General features: G+C 53.1%; 1 protein-coding gene across 1 annotated transcript in view; it reads left to right on the top strand.

Annotated features, from left to right (window-relative positions):
• The window catches only part of NTNG2 (netrin G2), a 49,112-nt gene that overhangs the window by 11,954 nt on the left and 14,027 nt on the right, over positions 1–23,131 (top strand). Inside the window, 2 exon segments of the mRNA XM_032708526.1 lie at positions 9,973–10,616; positions 22,211–22,383. Of these exon segments, the coding sequence (XP_032564417.1) occupies positions 9,973–10,616; positions 22,211–22,383 (817 nt within the window).

Below are 23,131 nucleotides of genomic sequence, written 5' to 3'. Positions count from 1 at the left end.
CCGCGGCTGCCGGCTGAGGGGTGTCTGGTTCATCAGCCTCTGATCCCGGGCTCTGGGTCACCCTGCAATCCCCCCTGCAAAACGGGGTGGCCACAGGGGTGCAGCCCCGGCGGGGAGGTGGGGGTGGAGGTGAGCCCAGGGCGCCAGGAGGGATGAGGTTAGAGCAGCTCACCGGGGGATTAGCAGTTCACAAAGAAAGAGCTGCTCAAAAATGATTCCATGGGAAGCCAGGCTGCTGCGGGTGATGTGTGTGGATCCCCGGCACAGATGAGATTATCTGCTTAGGAGTGGAATTTTCCAGGCGGCGTTAACCCTTGTGCCGCCCCCAGTGAGCTGCACACACGTCCCACAGGACGAGGTGCTGGGCAGAGGATCCAGCAGCAGCAGCTGAACTGGTGCCAGGCCATCCTGGCTTTGGGAATGGGAGTGCTGCCCCAGTGTCACTCTGCAAACATCATGCTTAGGGCCCTTCTTGGAGAGGTCACCCATGGACTGGGCTGATTTCAGTCTGGAGGTTACATTTCATCGTGTAGCCAGATTTTCTGTCTCTGGCTGAGCCAGAGTGGGCGTGAGGGGATTTGTGTCGGTGCATGGGCTGTGCTGGCTGCGCTGTGAGGGTGGACAGGTGACTTGGATCAGCCCTTGTGCGTGACAAGGAGCATCTCCCTCTGGATCCTCCTTTTGTGGAGAGAAGGCTTCCTGCCTGGATGTCAGCCTCCTGCCAAGGTTGTGTCATTTACGGTGCAAAGACCAGTTCAGACCCTTTCCATGGAGTACTAACAGACCACGGGAGAGTTTCAGAGACTGTGTGGGGTGAGAGCAGAGATTTCCTTGACCCTCATGGTTTGTCTCGACCCTCAGATCAACACTGGGTGAAGAAGCCACTACTTTGCCCAGCTGCAGATGCCTGGGGGAGTCCAGTCCTCAGAAAGGTGGAACCCTCAATGCTCCTGATCAAACCCAAACCTGCTCCTGAAATCCCTCCATGCCTCAATTTCCCCAGCTGGAGACAGGCCATTGAACTGCCACCACCCCACCCTGTCTGGCACGGTGATGTTTCCCCAGGGCTGGTGCAGAGAAGGGCACAGCCCTGAGCCAGGATGAAATACGAACGAGATGCTTCTCGAATTCAGAGCAGGCTGGAGGGGGGAAGGGGAAGAGCAGCCACGAGTAGGGCTTGAATCTCTTCTCTGGCGGAGAGACGGGCCCAAGGGAGCCCGAGAGCCTGGAACGAGCGGCGCTGCTCGGTGAGTGAGGATCTGCTTCAGGCCAAAGGCAAGAGGCAAAAAAGCAAAAATGTGTCTGTGTGTCCCACTGTCTCGGCCAGAGCCGCACGCGGGGCCGGTTCTGCTGAGTCACACGCTCCCGAATCCCTCACACAGCCAAAGCCTGTCCTAACGCCCGTGCAAGGGGTGACCTTGGGCTTGGACAACCTCCGATCCGGGAGGAAGGGGAAGGAAGTGGAAGAGCAATCAATCCCCCCCAACCAGGGCCAGGGAGGAGATGGAGGGAGTGACATTCAGCTGAGCCAGAATTAGCAGCAGATCTGTGGAGGGACCCCATTTCCACCCTATTAATAATTCATTCCAGCTCTGCCTTTACCTGCTCATAAACAGCAAACAGCTTGTTAGCGAGGATGGTTTTCTCCCCTTTTGCTGTCTCTGCCTTAATAAGAGCCCCTTGCAGATGGCTGGGGGAGGGAGGCGGCAAGGGAAGGACACACAAGCGAGCAAACCACCCCACCAGCCCACCCTGAGCTTCCTATGCCATCCCAAAAATGCTCCTTGCCCCAGCACCCACTGCCTCCCAGCCGGAGCTGCCCTTCCCCTACAGAGGTGAAGCTGTGAAATAACCCCTGGGTGCCTTGCCAGAACCTACCTACCCACACAGGCCACTTAAAAACACCCCTTCGGAGGCACACCAGGAAGAGGAGACTGATGCCTGGGGAATATGTGGATGAGGGGATGTCCTCATGTCTCAAACCACGATAGGGGAGCATTCCGAGTGGCTCCCAGGCTGCAGCCACACAAGCAGCCCATGGAGAAAACTGTGTTTTCTACCATATGAGGCAGCTTCTGGTTCTCTAAAATATATAGAGCTGACCAAAGTGGTTTTTAGAAAAAAAAAAAAAAAAAGAAAAATAAGAAAAAAGCATCTTGAAGAAAGCTATCAAGATTTTGTTTCCAAAAGGCACATTTTTCCATTCAGAGCATTCCCAGTATCTCCACAGTCCAATGCTGTGCTGCTGGGCCCAACAGGGACCCCTCCCTGCACACTGACAGACATCCCAAAAAAGCACAGGCAAAGCTGTTCCTGAGATGTTTTCCAGGTTCAGGTCACTGCTAAGTTGCAGGTAAAGCCCACTTGAGCACCAGAGGACGGGAGAATTAGTGCAAGAGAAGTGGCCAAGCAGCTCCCAGTGCCCTCCCATATTCCTTGGAGCATTGAGCAGGGAGGGCACAGACCTTCACCTGAGCTCACAGGGAAGGGCCAGTGTGGGGCTGTTTGGCACAAGAGGGGCCTCATATTCCTCCTCATCTCTCTCTGAGCTCCCAGCCCTCTCTGCAGTGAGTTATGCCACTTGCCAGCTGTTGGAAATAATAGCTGTAAATTAATTACGGTTGTTTCACCCCTCTGATCCCTCCCAGCCCATGAATAGAGTGAAAATTAATTGTCAGAGAGTATTTCCAGTTCTCTGGGAGTCCCATCCCGGCCACTGGCAGGTTATGGTTTATGCCCTGAAGCATGAGACTTAATTACTCAAAAATGTTATTTTTGATCATAAAATCACCTTGTCTTTTCATAAATCCAGACAGAGCAGTTGAACCCTCAGATCAGGAGCAGCAAGAGTGAAAACACCCTGAAATGACATTAGGGTGAGCCTGTCTTTTCTCCTGGGTAAATGCAATTCTGTTTGGGAAAGAACATCACGTCCTGGAGCAATTATTGGAAGAAAAACCAAGAAAGCTTCCCAAAACACGCATTGCTCAGTGTGACCCTTGTCAAAAATTTGTGTTGCAGAAAATAGGTTTAACTTGGTGTCCGTGGGGAGCTGGATCAGGGACAGCATCTTCCCCACTCGGTGGGTGATTTTCCGGTGCTGACAGACACCAGAGCAAACCCACAGCCCAGCCAGGATGGGGACAGAGATCCCTGTGAAGCCCTGGCAGAGTCAGGAAAACAGGGGATGGAAGGGAAGTGAAGCCTCACAGCTCAATCCCAGCGTGAACTGGGGGAACTCAGCCGAGTGTAAAGCAGGAAAGCAAATGTGTCAGGACGGTCGTTTCGGCTCCACCCTGAAGCCTGTGGAGCAAATGGATCCAATTTGCTGCTGGATAGGGAAAGGGAGGGGGGGGAAATAAGGTATTGTGGGGTAGAATGTGTTCCCAAACACCCGTAGGAGAGGCAGGGGCTTGGGGTTGGGGACACTCATCTCCCATGGCCATCCATCCTCCCGTGACAGACAGGTTGTTCAGGGAAGAGGAGGCTGCAGGACACCCACGGTGGCACCGCTCCACAGCAGGGACATTATCAGGGCAGGAGGGATCAGGTGCACATGAAGATTTTGCTGATATGGTTGTTTTGCAGGATTTGGAGGAAATTTGATACCAACTTTAGGGCTTAGTTGCAGCGCGGGGACTTTGTGAACCTCATCAGCTGAGCTTTGAGCAGAAACTCAAAGGCAGCATCAGAGGTGCCCTGTGGGAGGCAGAAGGGCCTTGGGATGCACCCAAGAGCTCCTGAAGCATCACAGCTGGATGGGGTGGGTGCTATGGAAGGGGAATTGTCCCCTCTTGGGTGGAGGTGGAGTTCCAGACCAAGGTTTTCTCAGCCATAAGCACTCCCGAGGGGGGAAGGAGGTTCCTGTGCCATGTCCTGCTTCTCCTCATGTCGAGGGAGCCAGACGTGGCTCTTCAGGCTATGGAGGGGGCTGTCAAACAGCCCCTAGTCCCAGCCATCATCAGCACTTGCAGGAGAGCCTGGAGACACCTCAGGTCTCTGTTTGGATTTGAGAGCCGGTTCATAGTGGAAAAAACCCCACTACAGAAAAAAGGACCCAAGAGAAACCCACACAACAGCTTAGGTCTTTGTGCCAAATAAACACATTTAAATTTTTCCCCCTTTGATAAAAATCTTCCTATAAAAAGCCAAGGATTTCCCCCCCCCCAATTAAGAAAAATAAAAAAAATTGTTTTCCAAGACTAGTCAAAGTTGATGAGACCCTGTCAGTACTCTTATTAGGAGACTATAATTAAAAACAAGTGGTCCCAGGGTGCTCTGGGTTTTAGCAGAGGCCTTGGCTTAAACAACAAGCAGAAGAGACCCCAAAAAGCAAAAGAAGTCCAGGGGGGGTTCCCTGGACCAAGACACCATTGAACACATCACACCAAGTGTGAGAGCTGTGATGAGCATCCCTGGCTGAGCAGTACAAGCTCCTACATCATCTACTTATTTTTCCATGCTCAAATCTTGATTCTTGTTTTTTATTTCCCCTTTAATATTATTGTTATTATTCTTATTTTTCTTCACTGTGCAGCTAGTGGTTGCAATTGCTTTCCAGCTTCCCTTTGGCACAGAGATCTAAAAGCTGCAGTCTTATTTCTGTACAGCTTTCACCATTCACAGCAGATGTCTAGTTTGTTTAAAATATTCAACAGCTTAATGATTAGTCAAGCAATTTCACCTACAAAAATACATAATTTTATACTGTGAGGCTTAAAAATGGCATTATCTGGTGGAGGGGGGGGGAAAGCAAAAAAACTTTTGGGCTCATTAAGAACCCTAAAAACCAGCTGGGCTCTGTAAAACCAGGGCCTTTTATTGTGCTTGTTTTCCCCCATTCCCTCCCTTTTCAGCAAGGTGGGGAGCAGCTTTGCTGCAGCATCCTGGATTCCTGTCACTGTGCTTTGTCAGAACCAAGATCTTGTTTCTTAAGAAATCCTCCTCAAGGAGCAAGTCTCCGCTGCCACCTTCAGAAAGTCCCTTTTGCAGCATTTTTGCCCAGCACAGACTCCAGGCACCAAGAGGAGGCAAAACCAAGGGCTGGGTCTGCAGTCACCGGGGCTGGGACACGTTTCCAGCTCGAGGAGTGGGTCCATTGGGACCTCATGAGGTTCAGTAAAGCCGAGCACAAGGTCCTGCATCTGAGTCAGGGCAACTCCTGGTATTGCTCCAGGCTGGGGGATGAAGGGATTGAGAGCAGCCCTGCCAAGGAGGACTTTGAGTCTCTTCCAGTGGCTAAAGGGGCCCACAGGAAAGATGGGGAAGGACTCTCTATCAGGAATTGTAGTGATAGGACAAGGGATAATGATTTTAAACAAAAAAAGGTTAGATTTAACCAGTTATAAGGAGGAAAACTTTTACAGTGAGCGTGGTAAAACACTGGCACAGGTTGCTCTAAAGACATGATCGATGTCCCATCCATGGAAACATTCAAGGTCAGGTTGGATGAGGCTTTGAGCAACCTGACCTAGTTGAAGATGTCTTCGCCCATTTGGAATAAATTACCTTTAAAAGTCCCCTCCAACCCAAACCACTCTGTGATTTCCTCGTGGAGGCACAATCTTGTTATGATGCCTTTTATTTAGGACAACGTGTCCTCAACAAGGCTCTTGCAGTTTGTCCCCTAGAGATTTGTCCCTTTGGGCTGAGCTGGGGCTAAGCAAGGCTGCAACACTCTTTGTTGCACCCTGAAGAAATGCACAACCAGAAGAGCTGGAGAGCCTGAAACCTCCAATGTCTAGTTGTCGTGAGGACACTCATGACTGATTTAATAGCGTGAGACTCAAAGTGAACTGATTTATTTTAAGCTCACTGGGACCAAGTTTGCCTGGCTAATGCATCCTGACTTTTAGATTGAAGACTTAAATATCATGAGACTTTGGACAGATTCTTTGGAGGACACACGGCTTGGGGGAGGAAACCAGATTCAAAAATAATACCTGGAATTGTTTCAACAGTGCTATATCTGATCTTACCAGGACCAAAGGAGCAGCCAAAGTATGGCCATCTGTTTCCGCTCCCCCCTGCCCTCCTGGCTCACTTCAAACCACCCCCCCCCAGCAGAAAAGGCATCGAGCATCCCGCAGAGGAAGGACAATTCAATAAACCTAAACCCAAAAAGGAACACTTCATTTTAGCAGAGGAAGCTGTAGTGATGTGACTCACTCGGTGGCTTTTGAGGCTCTCCCCCACCTTCCAGCACTGTCACTTAAAGGTTATTTTTGCGTTCGCCCTCTGACAGCCGTGCAGCCCTCGAGCCACGTGGCTCTGCAAAACGTGAGGGTGGTTAAAGGCATCTTTGGGGTTGCTGCCTGCTGGGCTGAGCACACTCACAGGTTGGGATGTACGGGAGCCATCAGGGATCGTGCACCTCCAGTCCCTCATCTCTGGGACAAAGCATATGGCAGACAGGCAGAGTTTTGGCTCTGCTTCTCCCTGCTCCTGACCCGCCAGGTCCCCTGCCAGGGACATGCCTGGCCAGCCCTGTCCCTCCAGACAGGACACTGGGAGAGGGATCACGCTTGTCAGACTCGGTTGCTTCCCCCACTGCTCCTGGGAAACCTGTCCCACCTCCCATCCTGGCCACCCTTTGCTGGTCTGGGTAATGTTTTCTTATTGTGGTTTGGTCACAGAAGTCCTTCCTTTGTTCAGTTTGGCCACTGCTTAAGGAAACCTCCAGAGAAAGCCTTGACAGGTTTATCATCCATAGCCCTGGAGGTGAAGGTGGCCACTGTGGCCATGCTGGAGGCAGCTCAAGTGGCAAATATTCAGTGGAGATTGATCTTACACCAGCTCAAGGGCTTTGGCAGCCCCAGTGGCTGCTGCACACAGAGAAAGGAAGGTGCACAGCAAGAGCCAGGGCAGCTCTGTGACACAGACTCCTCTCAGACAGAGCCACTCTGAGCAGCAAGGCGGGTTTATCAGGGAATTTTCTGCTGCCATCCCAAGCCAATTCCCCACCTGAGCCCACTAAGACATTGCACTGCTGCACCCTCCTTCAGACAAGTGCTGAAATAGGACCTCAGGGATGGTCTTTTCAGGACTGCCCTATTAAGCCATCTGTATGGCCACATTGGCAGTAGGACCATACTGCAACACAATACGTTGCCTCAGCGCAGGAAACACACTCACAGAGCCCCCAGCACTTCAGCTGAGGGGGATTTTTCTGCCTTTTCCATCAGCTGTAAAGCTGCACTGAGAGGCAGCTCCATCCCCCAGCAGGAAGCTGTGTCTCATTAGCAGAGGTAAACAATTCCTCTGAACGTGACGAGTCAGGAGAGCATATTAAATATGTCACTATCTCAGGGTTTCTTAATCCCTACTCCAGAACAGTGTGTTGAGGCAGGAGAGGACCCCCCAGCATGGCTCAGAGTTCCACCACACCCCAGCTGGCATCCCCCCCGCTTTGGGGGCATAGTGGGGAGCCCCTGGGCAGATGCCCTCACCCTTCAGCCTCCACCCAAGCAAGCCTGAGCACTCCCTTCATTTCCCTCACTCAGTTGTCACAGCTGCAAATAAAACAATGATAAAACCTATCCAGCCACTTGCCTTTAAAACATCAACCAACACATCTATTCAGTACCAGAATCACAGAATCAACTTTCATGCTTCGGGGTGAGCACCACACCGGAGCTCAGCAGCCCTGGTTCCAGCCCTTCCTCCTGGCACACACAGAGGTGGCAAAAGCCACACACTGCTCAAGTTCAGGCTGTAACAGGAGGAACAAACCCCAGCACAGCACTCGCAGCTTTTCCGTCAGGCAGGTGCGTGTCAGAGCAAGGCAGTGCTGAAAACAGTTTGAGTGTTGACCTGTTTTCTGATCTGCTTTCCCTGGCAGCCTCATGCACACACACACACACACAACGTGTGCTGTGTTTACAGGAGTCCCCTTGTCTCCCCAAGGCTGTCGCTGTCTCCCCTGCAGACGATCCTGGTGCTCACGTGCAGATCAGTTCCTCGCTGTTTTGTTTTATCCCCCGCGCCGGCGGAGCAGCCTCCTGCCTTATTTACAGTGCATTACTCACACGCTGCTCTGAGCACAGAATTATTTATGCCCTCCTGAGCTTTTCAGGGCTCCTGGGTGCCGTGGCCTCCGCTCCCTTTGCAAAGCTCAGTGCGTGGCTCCGAGCTGTGGGGAGGCACCCAAGGCCCATTTTACAGACACAGAATGGAGAAGCTCTAAGTAGTTCCCAAGACCTTTGGTTGGCAGTGGCAAAGCACAGATTTTCCAAAGCACTTTGTGTTACGCAGAGGTTTCCACGTTCAAAGCACAGCCCCAAAGCTCCCCTTTGCACCCATTTGTACCAGCCAGCTCCCCTCCTCTGCTTTGCCTGGGGTATACACAGGGCACCCTAAAAGCAGGTCACAAGCATTCAGACTCCAGCAGTTTCCCAGATCAAAGCAAGCCACGGTGCAGGGTCAGTCCCCAGTGCCATGGACGCAGGAGTAGCCTCTTCCCACACCTGCAGCAGGGCTCCCCCAGTCCAGGGGCACAACCAACCTGCAGAGATCACAGCCCTACATCTCATTTTTCAGAGACCCCAGCTACCAACACGAGCTCCCTGCACCCCAGCACAGCCCCAGCACTGCAAGAGGTCTCCAGAGATGGGTGGGAACACACTGATCCCCCCAAACAGCACCTTTCCATGGCCCAGCCACACACAAGGCACCCACAAACCAAACCACAGCACCCGGCTCGGTCTTACCTTGTAAATCCACTGTGCTTGGGAGGGACAGACCTCACACCCCAGCAGGCTCCTCACCTCCAGCCAGAAGCTCTGAGCAGCTCCAGCTGCTTTATCACCTCCTCCTCCTCCTCTGCCAGGTGCCTCTGCTTCCCTGACAAGGGTCCCACTGCACCAGAGCCTGCTGTTGTACCAATGCCTCTCCCTCTCCAACCCTTTGGATTTTGAGTCTAAGAGGGAGGTAAAGTGACAGCAAAGAGATGCTTCACATGCAAAAAAAGATTTGCATTGTGTTGCAGAGTTGATCTGTGGTCTGTACCCACTATAACACAGACTTACATTATCCCCAAGGAAGGTCTGACCCACCTGCTCACTCCTGGAGGCAGAGGCTGCAGGGCAAGTAATGTTGGTCTTTAACACACATATGGATGAGGAATAAACCCATTGGCACAGCTAATAACCCTGATGCCCAAGTCCAAAGCTTCAACCTTCATGCTATGTCCTGGTGCAGCTCAGCACATGGATGTGTATGTGTGTCCCTGCAAAACACTCCAGCTTGGCCATGCACTGTCATTTGTGGGCAAAATGGGGTGGCTGTTCCTTTTCTCCCATTGCCAGGCCTGCAGGTGATAGACATTTTCACCTGGATGGGATGAGCCATCCTTCCCTCCATGGTCCCTGCAGGCAGGAGAGGACTGTGGCACCAGGAGCACAAATCTCTGCTCTCCCTGCTACTCCTCAGTCCTGTCCCATCTTGGAGTTGGAGAAATTTGGTTTCCCTCCTCTAGCCATGCTCAGTGGTATAGAGGGGATGGTGTGTCCCAAGGATTTTTGGCATCAGGAGCCATGAGAGGCAGGGATGTGTTTGGGGGATTTTAGCCATGCAGTTCTTCCAAGGCAGAGCACAGCTTTCTGTAGGCTTGTAAATTGGCCAAGCTTAACCGAAGTTTCCAAGAGACCATCTCAGGGAAGGCACTTTCTATGAAAATTGCCCCTGTGCCAAATTGAAAAGCCCTTTCCCAGAGGGCCTTTCAAAGGAAACAGCTCAGCCATTCTTACAGTGGAGGCAAAGCCGCATCTTTCTACCTCAAATTCATTCTCAGAAACATCTTCCTCCAGAGCCAGGCCCATGGCACACTCCAGTTCAGCCCAGCAGTTAATGTTTGACACAAGCAGCCAGATCCAGGGCCCGGTAAGGGTGTGAGCTTGGCTGTGATGCCCACACAATGCCCACGCAATGCCCAGGCTTTGCCTTCTTCCCCGGTGACCACTGTTGTTGTTCCAGGAGAACCCGTACCTGTGCAGCGACGAGTGCGACGCCTCCAACCCGGACCTGGCCCACCCGCCCAAACTCATGTTCGACAGCGAGGACGAGGGGCTGGCCACGTACTGGCAGAGCGTGACGTGGCGCCGGTACCCGGAGCCGCTGCTGGCCAACATCACCCTGTCCTGGAACAAGAGCATCGAGCTGACGGACGACATCGTGATCACCTTCGAGTACGGGCGCCCCACCATCATGATGCTGGAGAAGTCGCTGGACAACGGGAGGACTTGGCACCCGTACCAGTATTACGCAGATGACTGCATGGAGGCCTTCAGCATGCCAGCACGGAGGGTCCGAGACCTCTCCACCACCAGTGCCAACAGGGTCCTCTGCACGGAGGAGTATTCCCGCTGGGCGGGCTCCAAGAAAGAAAAGACCGTCCGGTTCGAGGTCAGGGACCGCTTTGCCATCTTTGCTGGCCCCGACCTCAAGAACATGGACAACTTGTACACCCGGCTGGAGAGCGCCAAAGGGCTCAAGGACTTCTTTACCGTGACTGACCTGCGGATGAGGCTGCTGAGACCCGCCCTGGGGGGCACCTACGTGCAGAGGGAGAACTTGTACAAATACTTCTATGCCGTCTCCAACATCGAAGTCACCGGCAGGTAACGGCTGCTGTATTTCTTTGGGCATCTCTTCTCTGAGGGATGAGAAGTTACTGCTGGTAAACTAAGCCATCAGCATTTCTGCAAACTATTTCTCCCTCTGACACCCCTTCTCCCCAGGCAGGGCAGCACTGGAAATAAAACAGATGTGTCCTTGCAGGGAACGGCTGGGGCACCTCCAGGGCTGTGTCTGAGAGAGGGGCTGTGTCCTCCTGCAGCCGGTGCTGGGGGAAGTGGGACATGGCTTAGGTGGACAGTCAAGGTCCGAATTCCCTCCCAATGCCCTGTTCCCAGCTGTGCAAACACAGCCAGAATTCCCAGGGGTGATGCTGATGCATCTGGGGGATGAGGAATGATGCTCATCCCACTAAACTCCAGCTCACTGCCAGTACAAGCAGGATGGGTCATCCCGAGTCAGCCCAGCACCCCCTGAGAAGCCTCGGCTCCAGCAGAGGAAGTTTGGGGTGAGGGTAAACCCCCCAGACAGATCTGGGGCAGGGGAAGTGGGTGGGGGGTGTTTCTCCTGGGTTTTGTTTTTAATTTCCCTGTACGGTGCCATATGTTACGTTATGACATCAACTGAAAAAGCAAAGTAAGGTGGAAAAGTGCCGAGATGGCTGATTTCCCATCCAGCTTGTGCGAGACTTACAGGCGAGAGGGGAGAAATCTCCCCATCACCCACCCCGTGCTAACAAGCATCACCACAGCGACAGAGGAGCCGTTTGTATCGGTTCCAAACTGTTTGCTACTGAGACTTGCAAGTAGAAATGTTTTGCAGGTGCCACTGAGGCTGGCTTTGAACAGGCTCCAAGGGGAAGGAAGCTGCAGGGAGGGATGGGAGAGCCCCTTCCACCCGCCAGGGCAGGCAGGAGGCAGCGGTGAGGGTCTTTCTCACAGTGTGGTCGCCTGTCTGGGACGAGCAGCTGTGGCTCTCAGCTGGACTGGTGGCATGTTGGGGTGCCCACCGTTGGGATTGCTCAGGGAGAAGCCCTGAGGGGCTCAAGCACATGGGCAGAGGAGTGGCAGAGCCCAGGTTTCAGTGCAAGGTGCTTCTGTGCAGATATGTGCTGCCCATAAGAAGCATTGCCAGGTGTACTAAATATCCACAGTCCCAAACCAGCTCAGGATGCAGCAAAATAGCAAAGTAAGGAGGGTGGAAGGGAAGGAAAGCAAGCAAAGGCAAGGAAAAAGGCAGGTGCATTGCTATCACCTCCACCCCAGTGACAGCCAGTCCTGTCCCCTGCTCCTTCTTTTGTGTCCCTGCTCCTCCCCAGGTGGCCCAGCTGCCCACAGGGACACTTGGCGTTACTGACAGCAGTGGCCAAACCACAGGGATCAAACCCCAGCCAAAGCCCACACTGATCAGAGCATCTGGCAGGAAGGGTTGGAGCTGGTGTATCAGCTTGTCCGGGCTGGTTAGACTCTGTAACAGGGACACAGAGTTTTCAGCCTAGAAAGTTGTAAATTAGGACTAAAGGTTTGATGTCAGTGCTTGTGCAATGACCTTTGGCTTCCAAGCATGGAGATAACTGCAGATAACCAAGGACTTGTTGCTGCTCCTGCAGCAGCTGCAGGATACTTAGTGCTTCAAAGAGGTAAAGTACTCTCGGTGTCCCGTGAACGTGATCCTCCTCCTCCTCCCTTTACCTTCCCTGCCTGGCTTGGGCAGCACTTGTTGCTCCAGTACTTTGGATTTCAGGCCATGCTGACAGGATTCTCCCCAAACCAGCACCTTGCTGTTGGCTGCCCTCCTTCCCCCCTACTCAATCCCTCACCAGCTTTTGAACTCACCGGCCAAGTTTAACACCATTTAATAGTAGCAGCCATCGGTTCAAGAGGTTAAAATCCCAACAAATTCTGCAAAAAGAACTAGGGTAGGGGGAGGGAAACCCTTTCAAACACTCAGGGCTGGAGTGGGGAGCGGGGGGGGCGTGTCACAACCTCTCTGAAACATCCAAGATTCCACAGCCACCTGCACCCCGAGGACAGAGCTGGCGACGGAGGGCCGGGCTGCAAGTCCCCAGTGGAAGCTGCAATGCTGCTTTTTAGCTGGGGCCAGGATGAGACAGGTTGGGGTTTGTTGGCTGGTTCCTGGCAGCCTCCCCCCGCCGCTGGCTCTGTGCCGGCGTGGCCGGCTGCCCACGGCTGCTGCAGAGCAGCGGCTCCCGCTCGCCTCCACTTCCCTCTTGGCTCCACTCACCACGAGCTGCCTGACCCACTCCTCCCATGCAGCAGGGCCTCTGGGAGGACAGGGCTTTTCCTTGGCTGGGAACACAGAAAACTCTGAAATCTGCTTTTTTTCCAGCCCAGACTCCCAAGTCTTGAGCTTCAGCAAGACCCAGCTTTGCACTGCTCCGGCTCTCCCAGCTTGCTGGGATGGTTCCCAGGAGAGGGGGACACAGCTTGGACAGGGAAAAGGTCGATGCCTGTCCTGTGCTGACTCTTCCAGCCCCAGTGGGCACAGGACAGGGAAAGGTGACCAGCTGAGGAACTGTGGATAAGTGGTGTATAAGATGGAGAAGCCTCATGTGAATTAACTCTGCTCCTGTGATTATTCCAGTCCCAGCAAGCAGGTTTCTCGCTGAAAAGCAATCTAATTCCAGCTGTAAGCAAAGCCAGTTACAGGGCAGGGACTAAAACCAAATTAAATCTTGTGTATGGCTCAACAAGGGATGGGTTATTGAGAGGAAGAGAGGAGAAATCAATGTGAGCCTGACAGGAGCCCTGTGCAGGGAAGGGGGGAGGAAGGGTAGGCAGGGATGGGGATGGACACACACTGCCACTTCCAGCATGTGGGAACAACTGTGTTTGAGGAACAGAAGGAAAGTTCCTAGATAAAACTGGACAGGTGTTAGGGATCCACTGCAGGAGGCATGGAAACAAGAGGGAAGATGATTATGAAAAAATGAGGGCTCAGAGGTAAAAAGCAGCCAGAAAATTCCACCTGGAGAGCAGAGGGGTGAGCAGCCCTGGGAGGCTGGAGGAGCTGTGCCCGGCCATGGTGTGTGGCATTGGAGGAGCAGTGTGTGCTGTCAGAGCGTGGCATTGCCTCTGTCCCTGCACAGCACCGGGATTTTGGCAGCAGCTGGCAGTGCCCACGGGGTGATGAGACACTTGGCAGCTCGTTTCTAGTTGATGTTCACAGTCAAGGGAAGAGTAAAATGCTTTGCCCTCAGAGCAGATCATGAGCCGGGACAGTTTATCATGCTGAAGCCTTGGCTAGTGGGTTCAGAGAAGCTTCTGTGATCCCCTCACTCCATGTGCTCCTGGGCCCCCCTCCAAGCCCACCCCTTCCTTCACACCTCAGCTTTCCACCACGAAAGATCCCTCACCACAGTCTCCCAGAACTTCGGGGAAAAGCAGAAAGAGACGGAGCAAAGGACACAGGGACAAGGGGAAGGATTTCTCTGCCTTCTCCCAAAAGCCAGATGGACTGGGGTGGTCAAGAGTTTGACACAGGATCTGGTGACTCTAGGGGCTCACTGCTTCTTCCCAGGGAGCTGGTGCAATGGGCTGGTGCTTCAGGGTCTCCTCTGCATCTCCTCCTCCCACAGCCTCAGCCGGGTCCATTTCTCCTTTCATGGCTGACAGTTTATTTTTACTCTCTTTCTTCTTGGTATCTTTTTCTTTTCTTTTTTTTTTCCCTTTCTTCTTCCATCCTGTCCCTATTGATCCACGGAGTAACTGGAGACGCAGAAGAGTCAAGACGGGAATAGACGCGAGCGAGCCCTTGGCCTGTGTGCTGTGTGTGTGTGTGTGTGTGTGTGTGTGTGTGTGTGTGTGACAGGCAGGGTGGGGAAGGGAAGCGGGAAGACTTTCCCCCACGGATCTCTGCCCGTTGCTTCATTTTCTCCTCGGTGCAGCAACGAGCTCGGTCATCTCCTCGGGAACGGGTGAATGAGCTTTCCCCGGCTGCCGGGGCCGGCGCGATGAAAGCCGCTGCTTCTCTTTCCATTACACGCTGAGTCTCTTTGGAGTAATTTTTTCCCCTCCATAACGTCAGTCACCGCCGTGCTCAGCAGGCCAAGCTCCATCACGGAGACATTAATAAGCTGTAATTGAAGTTAATGTGCCATGGCCGGGACATGTGGATCCAGTTAGGAGAAATCACATTGAGCAGAAGCGAATCAATTTTAGGCTGATTTATATTAGGATTTCTCTCCTTTATCCTCCCCTGCCCCAGTGCATGCACTGTCTGTCTGTCTGTCCATCCTGCTGGTGATGAGCAGTCCCTGGAGGAAGGCAGGAGGAGGGAGTGTTCCTCATCCCTGAGCAGCTCCGTGGAACAGTGCCTCCTCTCAGGCTGCACTCAGGCCCAAGAGGGACCAACAAGATGAGGTTTCCAGTTTTGTAACAGCATTTCCTTTCCTCTTCTCTTGCTTTTCTGATGGTTTCCTTGGCTGCTGCTTTGATTACGCAAAAGAATTGAAGGGAAAGGCCCTTTGTGCTCCCCTCCTTCTTTCCCTGCTTTCCTCTTGTGTGCTCTTGGTGCCTTGCTCAGATACTCTTCATGAGTGTGACTTGGAGAGTTTGTGCTAGTGGAGCAGACCAACTTTGCCCAGTCTCCCAACAGCCAGGATCAGGGACACCAGACCTGGAGGATCAAGGCCATCCCCAAAAGCACCTCCTGCAATAAATGGAGCTGGTTGATTGTCAGTGGTACCCACATGCAATGGATGTATTTTTCTGCATTCATGGTCAGTTTTGAGATGTGGGGATGCTTGATGCTGCATTGCTGTTAAAGGTGAAGCAGTTTCTGCTTGGCCTGGTCACTGTCTCCTGCTCTGCCCTCCTGGCCAGCACACTGAAGTAGCTCAATGCACTTCCCCTGCAGTTGTACCTCAGTTCAATCCAGGGGTGCCAGAGCAAAGTGCATCCTGGCAGCCCCTGGGCTGTTTGCCCTGCTTGGACATTCCTCCTTCTGGTTCTGTTGAAGTTGTTGGAGACTCTCCAGCTGATCTTGGCTTCTCCAGCAAAGCTGTCTCTAGAAAGGAGAAAAGAAGCAGGTTTGGTCCATGGAACAATCTCTTGTTGAGGGTCTTGGATTTTGTGTGATGGTCGATGTACCCCTTGAGCATCTCTCCCTGGGGAGCAGGGTGGGACCTGCACTGCTGCTGCTTTGCCAGAGGGGAACAGGCAGGACCTGGGGTGATCTGTGAGAGCATGGGCTTCCCTAGCTGAGCTTTCCCAGCCACAGTGCTGGAGCATCACCCCCAAAATAGCCACGGGTTCACCCAAACAACTCCCAAGAACTTGCCCAGTGCCCCTGCAGCCCTGGACCAGCTGCCGCCCACACTCAGCAACTTTGGGAAGACCACAAAAACCAGGGCAAGCACTGCATGTGCCTGTCCCCGCTCCTTCCCCTGCAGCTCCTGGCAGACAGAATTCAGGTCCCAAGAGGTAGCAGCATCCTCGTGTCAAGGACGGCCAAGTCTGTGCCAATGGTGCGCCGTGTTCCTCGGCCCGTCCTCGCCTCCACGCTGGGCAGCCCCTGGGAGCTGGATGGCTGAATTTCCTTGGCACTCCTCCAGGCTGGAATTAGCTTGAGTTCAAGCAAAATCTTGCTCTTGGTCAGATAGTTAAATTGAGTTAATGCAGAGCAACTGTTCGCTTGAGTCTTGCAAAGGTTTCTGCTCCCACTGCAGAACAACGGAGGGGAAACTTGCAGAGCAAGAGGGAGGGAGTTAGAGAGAAACCCAGAGAGCTCCTCCTTCCCCCAGAGCTCCTGACGCTTTGTCAATAGCCAGAGACGGATGCCCAAGGTCCCGTTACCTGCTCCTGGCTTCGCTTTGTGAGGGTTTTTATTTCCCCTCCGATTCTGTTGCCGAGTTGCATCCGGCCCTGAGCGGATAATAGGATTTCATCGATAGACTGAGAAGGTGATGTATGTTAAAGCACTTAATATAAAGAGACTTCTACAGGAGCCCAAATTCAATTTGGCCAATGAACTCAATTGCAGGCATTATTGCATTCCAGGAGAAAGACCAAGAGCATTTATACACATTACTCTGCAAATATTTATGTTCGCATATCCGTGTGATGTCCTCTTCACCCTTCCTCCCTTCTGCTGCCGGACCCCCTAATGGGGAAGTTTGGTTTCGTGTTTGCTTTTTTAAGACAGCTTTGAATGTAAATAATGTTCCACCAGTCAGCAGGATCTTGACAGCTGGTGAGTGTCAACTTATTTAAAATAAATAGCCTCTCGGATGGGAACAGCCAGCTAGTGTGCTCTCCACTCTGGCATCTTTTAAATTGTCTCATCTTTGTAACCCAAACCTCAAACCATTTTGAAGGGCACGAGGAGGGTTCCTTCCATCCTGGCCACACAACCAAAAGTAAAAACCCACAAGGAAAATAACCCACTCACATGTCCCTCTGACTGAACTCAGGGTGGTTTTTTCATTTTTTTTGGCTCTGCACAAAGCAGTGAAACCCAGAAGCCTCTCGCCCTGGTTCAAGCTGAAAGAAACAACGTGTTAAAATGGCTTTTCCTGCCCTTCAGTCCCTGGACCACAGGCTCCAGTAAGCTCCCAGTCCTGCTCCTGGGATGAATGAGCCACCTTTGTCTTCTTCAGCCCTTTCAGCCCTGCTCCAGGCCTGGCAATAGCAAACCTCTGCCAGAGCAATCTCCCAGCAAGGCAAATCCTCATATAACTGCTCCCCACAAAGGGACTGCGCTTCTTCCATGGCCCAGCCATTAGAAGCTATTTTTACCTGCTTCCACACGCACAGATGGGCCAGAAACAATCCAAGCTCAGCACCCGTTATGCTTTGCCCAAAAGATTTGCTCCCTGCTTTTGCTGAGCTGCCAAAACAGTTGCAAAGGAGCAGGTAAAAGTGGGTAAGTGATGGCCAGGCAGCTGCTGGAGCGTGCTGAGAGCAACGGCTGGGGATGACAATAGAGAGATGGAAAAGAGTTATTCATGTTTCCCCGAGAGCCGAGATCAGTTGAAACATCATTTTCCTTGGGGATGGAGAGGAAAGAGCTCCCTTCAAACACATCGTCCCAGGAGACTCATTAAAGGCTCATCAATTACAGTGAGAGCAAACAATTCAGGGGAAGCTCTGATAAGCCTTCCTTTGGCCGGCAGTCATTAGCAGCTCTCTGAGCGCTGCCTCTCCCCAGCACCAGCTCAGGGAGCAGAGAGGGAGCAGCGGGGCAAAGCCACACGGGTAAGGGTGAAAAGCAGGAACCCAGTGTCTCAGAAACCAGCAGGAGGGGACCAGTCTCCACAGAATCCCTGGGGACACACGACAGCATCCTCGTGGTGAGCACAGAGTGGAGAGCAGTGTGCAGGCTGGGCTGGAAGGAGACTTGGAAAGGAGATGGTAGCCCACTGTAGTGGACTTCTGCTTCTCCATGCCCTGTCCCAGGATTTTTTAAGGAGCTCAGGGCAGTGTTGTCTCCGTGGGAACTCGGTGGAAGTTGCAAGGGGACAGAACAGCTCTCTGGCTCTCCAGCCAGCAAGTGGTTCCTCCAGCCCTACCCCACACAGCAGTGGGGTCACTGCATCAGTCCTGAAGGGGGGTGCCAGCACCCCAACACTGTCTCGGCCCCATGGGGAGGGAGAGGGATAAGGAGGTGCTCTTTGCCTTTCTCTGCCTTACTTCCCTGCTCTGCAAGTGGGGTTATGGACAAAAAAAAGAGGTCGTAAAACACATAAGAATCCTTGGAAGGAAAACAAAGGGCTGGGAGGACTTTTTAAAATCACTTCAAAAGTCATTATTAATGAAAGGGGCTGTTTTCCCAATCCCAGCATGGTTTCTGCACTCACCCCCTTCCTCTGCGTGGGCATCTCCTTCCCTCACACGTGGGCTTGGCACCAGACACCTCTCCAGCCGCTCGCTGCTGTGACCTCCAGGATGCTGACTTGGAGAAATGCAGGAAACTGTTCTTTATGGCTGGGAAAAAAAAAAGAAAAGAAAAAAAAAAGAAGGACACTTTCCTGTAAACTTTCCTTGGCGCTCCGAGCTCTGTGATGTTCCCTGGTGGAGGCATTGGCAGCATCAGATCGCACTGCACCACTCTGAGGAAAGGCAGCAGCTGAACAATTGCACTAAAATAAACTCCTAAATACCCCATTGTGCAAACTGTAACATCCTGGGCCACACAGTGCCCCAGCCTCCCTAGCTGGGAACAGTGTGAACCTGTCTCTGTTTAATGCACAATGCAGTTGTGTGACCTGCTACCCAGTGCAGGATGGGTGTCCTCAGGCCGTGGGTGCTGCTCACGGGTGTGCTCTGGGGCTGCTCTCCTCGGGCTCTGAATGCCCACTGAGAAACAGCACTGTCAGTGTGTGCCTTGACCCACGAGTTGGAGGAGAAACACTCCTGGCTCTTCAGCCCTCCAGAGCCAGAGAGACCATATTGCAACCAGCACTTTGCTGGAGCAGCCCCGGGGCTGGAGCGGGGCCATCGCTGCAGGACACGGCGCAGGTGTCTGCCCCGAGCCTGCTATTTAAGCCTCACTGCTAAGTAGCTCCTAACCTTTCCCTTCATCCTCTCCTTCCTGCCATGGCTGGCCGCCGAGGAAGACGGGCAGAGGCAGGCAGGACTAGCAGCTCCCACCCAGGGGACTGGGCTAATGCCATTTACTCCAGTCTCTGCCAGCTGAGTCTTGGCTGTGCGCAGACCATCAACAAGCACATGTCCTTGGGCTGCAGGCCCAGAGAAGGAGGCAGAGAAGCCTGAAGAAGGGGTTGAAGATGAGCCTCTGAGCCCAAGCAGAGGGAAGGCTGGGATGCAGAAACCTTCTCCCCGAAACAGGGCTGGCAATCAGGGCTGACTGACAGCGCTCGGCTGTTGGCCATTAAATAATGCAGCCTGATTGATTGGGCTGAAAAGTGCTGTGCTGAGGGGTCAGCCTGCTGGGGTTACAGTTCTCTGCTTAGATTGATGATCCTCAAAGGTCAAATTCAGAAAGCAATTCCCTGGTAAAATTGATCCTTTGGATAAAAAAACTTCTGCACGGTGGCAAAGGGCGAGTGAGAAAAATTAGTGACCTGGGCCCAGGCAGGCAAGGTGAATGTCTGCCTCTGCTTTCTCTTTACTTAGTTTTCCTTGTTTACACCAATTAGGAAGTGAGGACCTTCTCTGGGAAGAGCAGAGCTCCATCACACCAACATGCAGTGGCTGGGGGACGTCCTTGAGCACCCACCCCATCTCCATCCCGCTGGCCAGGGTAGGAGGCAGCTAGGGCTGTCCCAGGAGCTGGTGCTCAGCTCCCAGCCCTCCTCAGCAATAAGTGAGCAGTGTGTGTGTATGAGCAGACACATCTGACTGCTCTTGTTTTCCCTAGAGCAAGAAGTCTGGGTCCCACTGCTTGGTGAAGGTTTTGTAGCTGGAGCCAAATTAATGGTGAACAGGTCTCACCCTCCTGCACTGCAGCAGCTTGGAGCCAGAAGAAGCACCTCAAAACATCTGCTTGGCTCTTGGTGGGGGATACCAGGAGCAACGATGTGCTATGTGTGGAGGGGGTAATTGAGGCTATCCCAGGCCACCTTGGAGACCAGGTGCTGGCCCCCCAGGGCTGCTGTCCCCACTGCAAGACTCGCAGGGTCAAGGACTGGAGCCAAGCACTACCCTCCACGTCATCCCAATCTTCAGGGAAAACAAGGGGCGTGACAGTCCCTGCATTCCTTGTACCCACTCCCTGGGGCTCTTAAACTTGCCTTCAGCTGGATTGTGACGCTGTGACCTGGAGCTGGTCCCATCCCCTCGCTCCCACCACAGGAGGAGGGAGGAGAGAGGAGAGCTGCAGCTCCCAGAAGCTGTTGCTCTGTTCAAGCTGGGCCCAGAGCAGCAGCAGTGAGGCTTTGACCTGCTTTAACCCACTGTCTTGCCTGCTTTGCTCTCATCTGCTCGTTTTGAAGTGAGAGAAGGAGGCCACGCTGTGTGGACACTGAATAATTCAGAGCCAGGCTCCGCAGCACTCCAGGGCTGGGCATCACCTCTGCCACAGGGCTGGGACAGCTCAGCCAAAATCCTTCCTCACCAGAGGCAGAGGGGACACGGAGCATCTGAAATTCAGCCTCCCTCCTGTGTAGGTACCAGCCAAAGCCACTTCCTCCCCCTGGATGCTTGGATTTGTGACTTGCTCCCAGAGCACCGATGCTCGGAGGCTGTTAATGCTTTCAGCCGTGACACGGCATCTCCAGCTCTCACTAACACACAGTTTCAAGTGGAGCATGCTGAGTGTGCCTGCCTCTGCTCCCTAGAACACGTTTTCTTCCTTCCTCCCTCCCATTTAGAAACTGCAAAATTCCCTCCTCTGCTTGGTCAGAGACAGGGCAGGATTGTAAGATGGGGAGAGAGATCGTTCATCCAGCTTATGCTGAGCCTCTGAGCGGGGTTTGCTAGAATTAAGGACAGGGAGGGGAGGGGGGGAAAAATCATACATGAGGTCAGCTTATCCAGCCATGCATGAGGAGAGCACAGCAAAGGCAGCCTTGGTGGGTCAGGCAGGTGGCTGGGGAGCTTCTTTGGGGGCTCCAAGGGAGAGGGGGCGAGGCACCAGGAGCTGGGGGGCATGCGCAGCACCAGCTCCCAGCCTAATCCAGGCTGTTTATCCCAGTGCAGATAGAGCACAAGGAGCAGCAGGCCATGTTTCCTCTGTCTTCTCTGCATGTGGCTCATTCCCTCAGCTCTGCATCTCTTCAGCCCTGTAAAACAAAGTGTTGCCCCATCAGATCTCACCCGTGCACAAAAGGCTCAGCGTTACTGTTTTCCTGATGGTTCTGCTTCTGAGAGTGTAAATTATCGCACAAAGCATCAGACTGTGCTAGGGATCGACTGTCTGGAATGAAATGAGATGTTTTGGTCCCCAAAGTCTCTGTCTGATGGTCTGAGCTTGGGCCCAGGAGTCACCAGAGCCACGTGTGAGTTATGGGCTCAGTCTCTGTGCTCTGCGCAAGTCACCTCCGGAGTGTGAGCAACAGGAATTATTGTGCACAGAGATAATTATTCCCTGCATACTGCACTACAGCTCATTAAAAGTTTCTTAATGTTTGTAAATTGCTGAATAGTGTTTTTAGTTGTTGCCTTCTCTGATGAGGCGCATTCTGATGGTGACTTGCTCTCTGTGTTATTTTGGTCACAGCAGGCTGGGGAAAAGGGTTTGTGCTGTGCAGCTTCACACCACAGGAGAAAACACTGCTGACTTTATCACAAGGGGCAAGGGCCAAGTCCCACCGGTGCTGGCCATGCTCCTCCATCTAAAGTCCAAGACTGCCTCCCAGTAAAAGGGTAATCACCCAGTTTTCTGTAACAGCCCTGAAATGTGAGTGACTCCTTCCTGGAGTCTCAGCTGGAAACATTGACTTACCATTAAAGTCTGTGCTACTGCAGTCGGATGGTGGGAGGAAAGCATCTCTCATCTTGGACTAGAGACAGCAGATGCACCTTGGGCAAGGAATTGGACACCATAACTCCAGCACATACCTGGGGAAAACAGCTGAGTTCAGTGATAAAGTCCTGCAGAAGGAACAGAAAGGGGGTGACCAGCCTGGCTTCAGCACTACATTTTCAGCACTACACCGGGGGCAAAGAGGAGCAGCAGTGACACCTGACAGCTCTTCCCTGTCTTCCTCCTCCAGGTGTAAATGCAACCTCCACGCTAACCTGTGCACCTTCAAAGAGGGCAGCCTGCAGTGCGAGTGTGAGCACAACACCACGGGGCAGGACTGCGGCAAGTGCAAGAAGAACTTTCGCTCCCGGTCTTGGCGAGCAGGATCCTACCTGCCTCTCCCTAACGGGTCCCCCAATGCATGTAAGTAACCTGCAGGGAGCCAGCCCTGGCTGCACTCCCACCTTGGGCTGCACAACACCCACAGATGGGAGCAGGGTCTCGTCATGTCCTTCTCCGACTGGAATTGGTGCAGGAAGCTCAGCTTTCAAAAGGGAAGCGGGTGTTTACCCCTGTCTTTGTACACAGAGACATGAAGGGGGATCTGGTGGATGCAGAGGTGGTGTGTTGGCTGCTGGTAGATGAGTGATGAGCCTAAATGATGGTCAGGAACAGGGAGGATGACCTCAGGCCAAGACACAGGTCCATGGCTTTGTGGCAGTGCAAGTTATTGTCCGTTAGAGAAAGCATTGTTAACCACAGCAGAGCACTGGCTGGGGAGCAGGAGTAGCAGTGCAGGTTGATTCCTGGATCCCGTTCTGTGCACGTCAGTGTTCCAGGCAAGCGCCGCGAGCTCCGGTCCCTCTGCGCAGCTCCAGTCTCATCCAATTGCTGCTGGAACAAGGCTCTGACAGAAGCAGAGGCGCGCAGGCGGGATGGAGGATCCATCCCCACCATCGCTCGAGCAGGGGAATTGGGGCAGGAAACATCACAGATGGGCCGGTTCCTCCTGGGTTTCTGTCCAGTCCACATTAGCAGACTTGTTTAAATGTCACGGAGCCACGGTAGCCACTCCAGCCTTTCAAGCAGCAGCTCTGAGAGTTGCCAAAGAGAACCTTTTCCCTCCCACCCCCCAAATTTTTTTGAAAGATTCATGTGCTTAAGATGATCA

The sequence above is a fragment of the Chiroxiphia lanceolata genome, chromosome 21 (assembly GCF_009829145.1).
Source record: "Chiroxiphia lanceolata isolate bChiLan1 chromosome 21, bChiLan1.pri, whole genome shotgun sequence".
Lineage (NCBI taxonomy): Eukaryota > Metazoa > Chordata > Aves > Passeriformes > Pipridae > Chiroxiphia > Chiroxiphia lanceolata.
The sequence above is the reverse complement of the archived record's forward strand: the minus strand, read 5'-3'. Positions and strand labels throughout refer to the sequence as shown.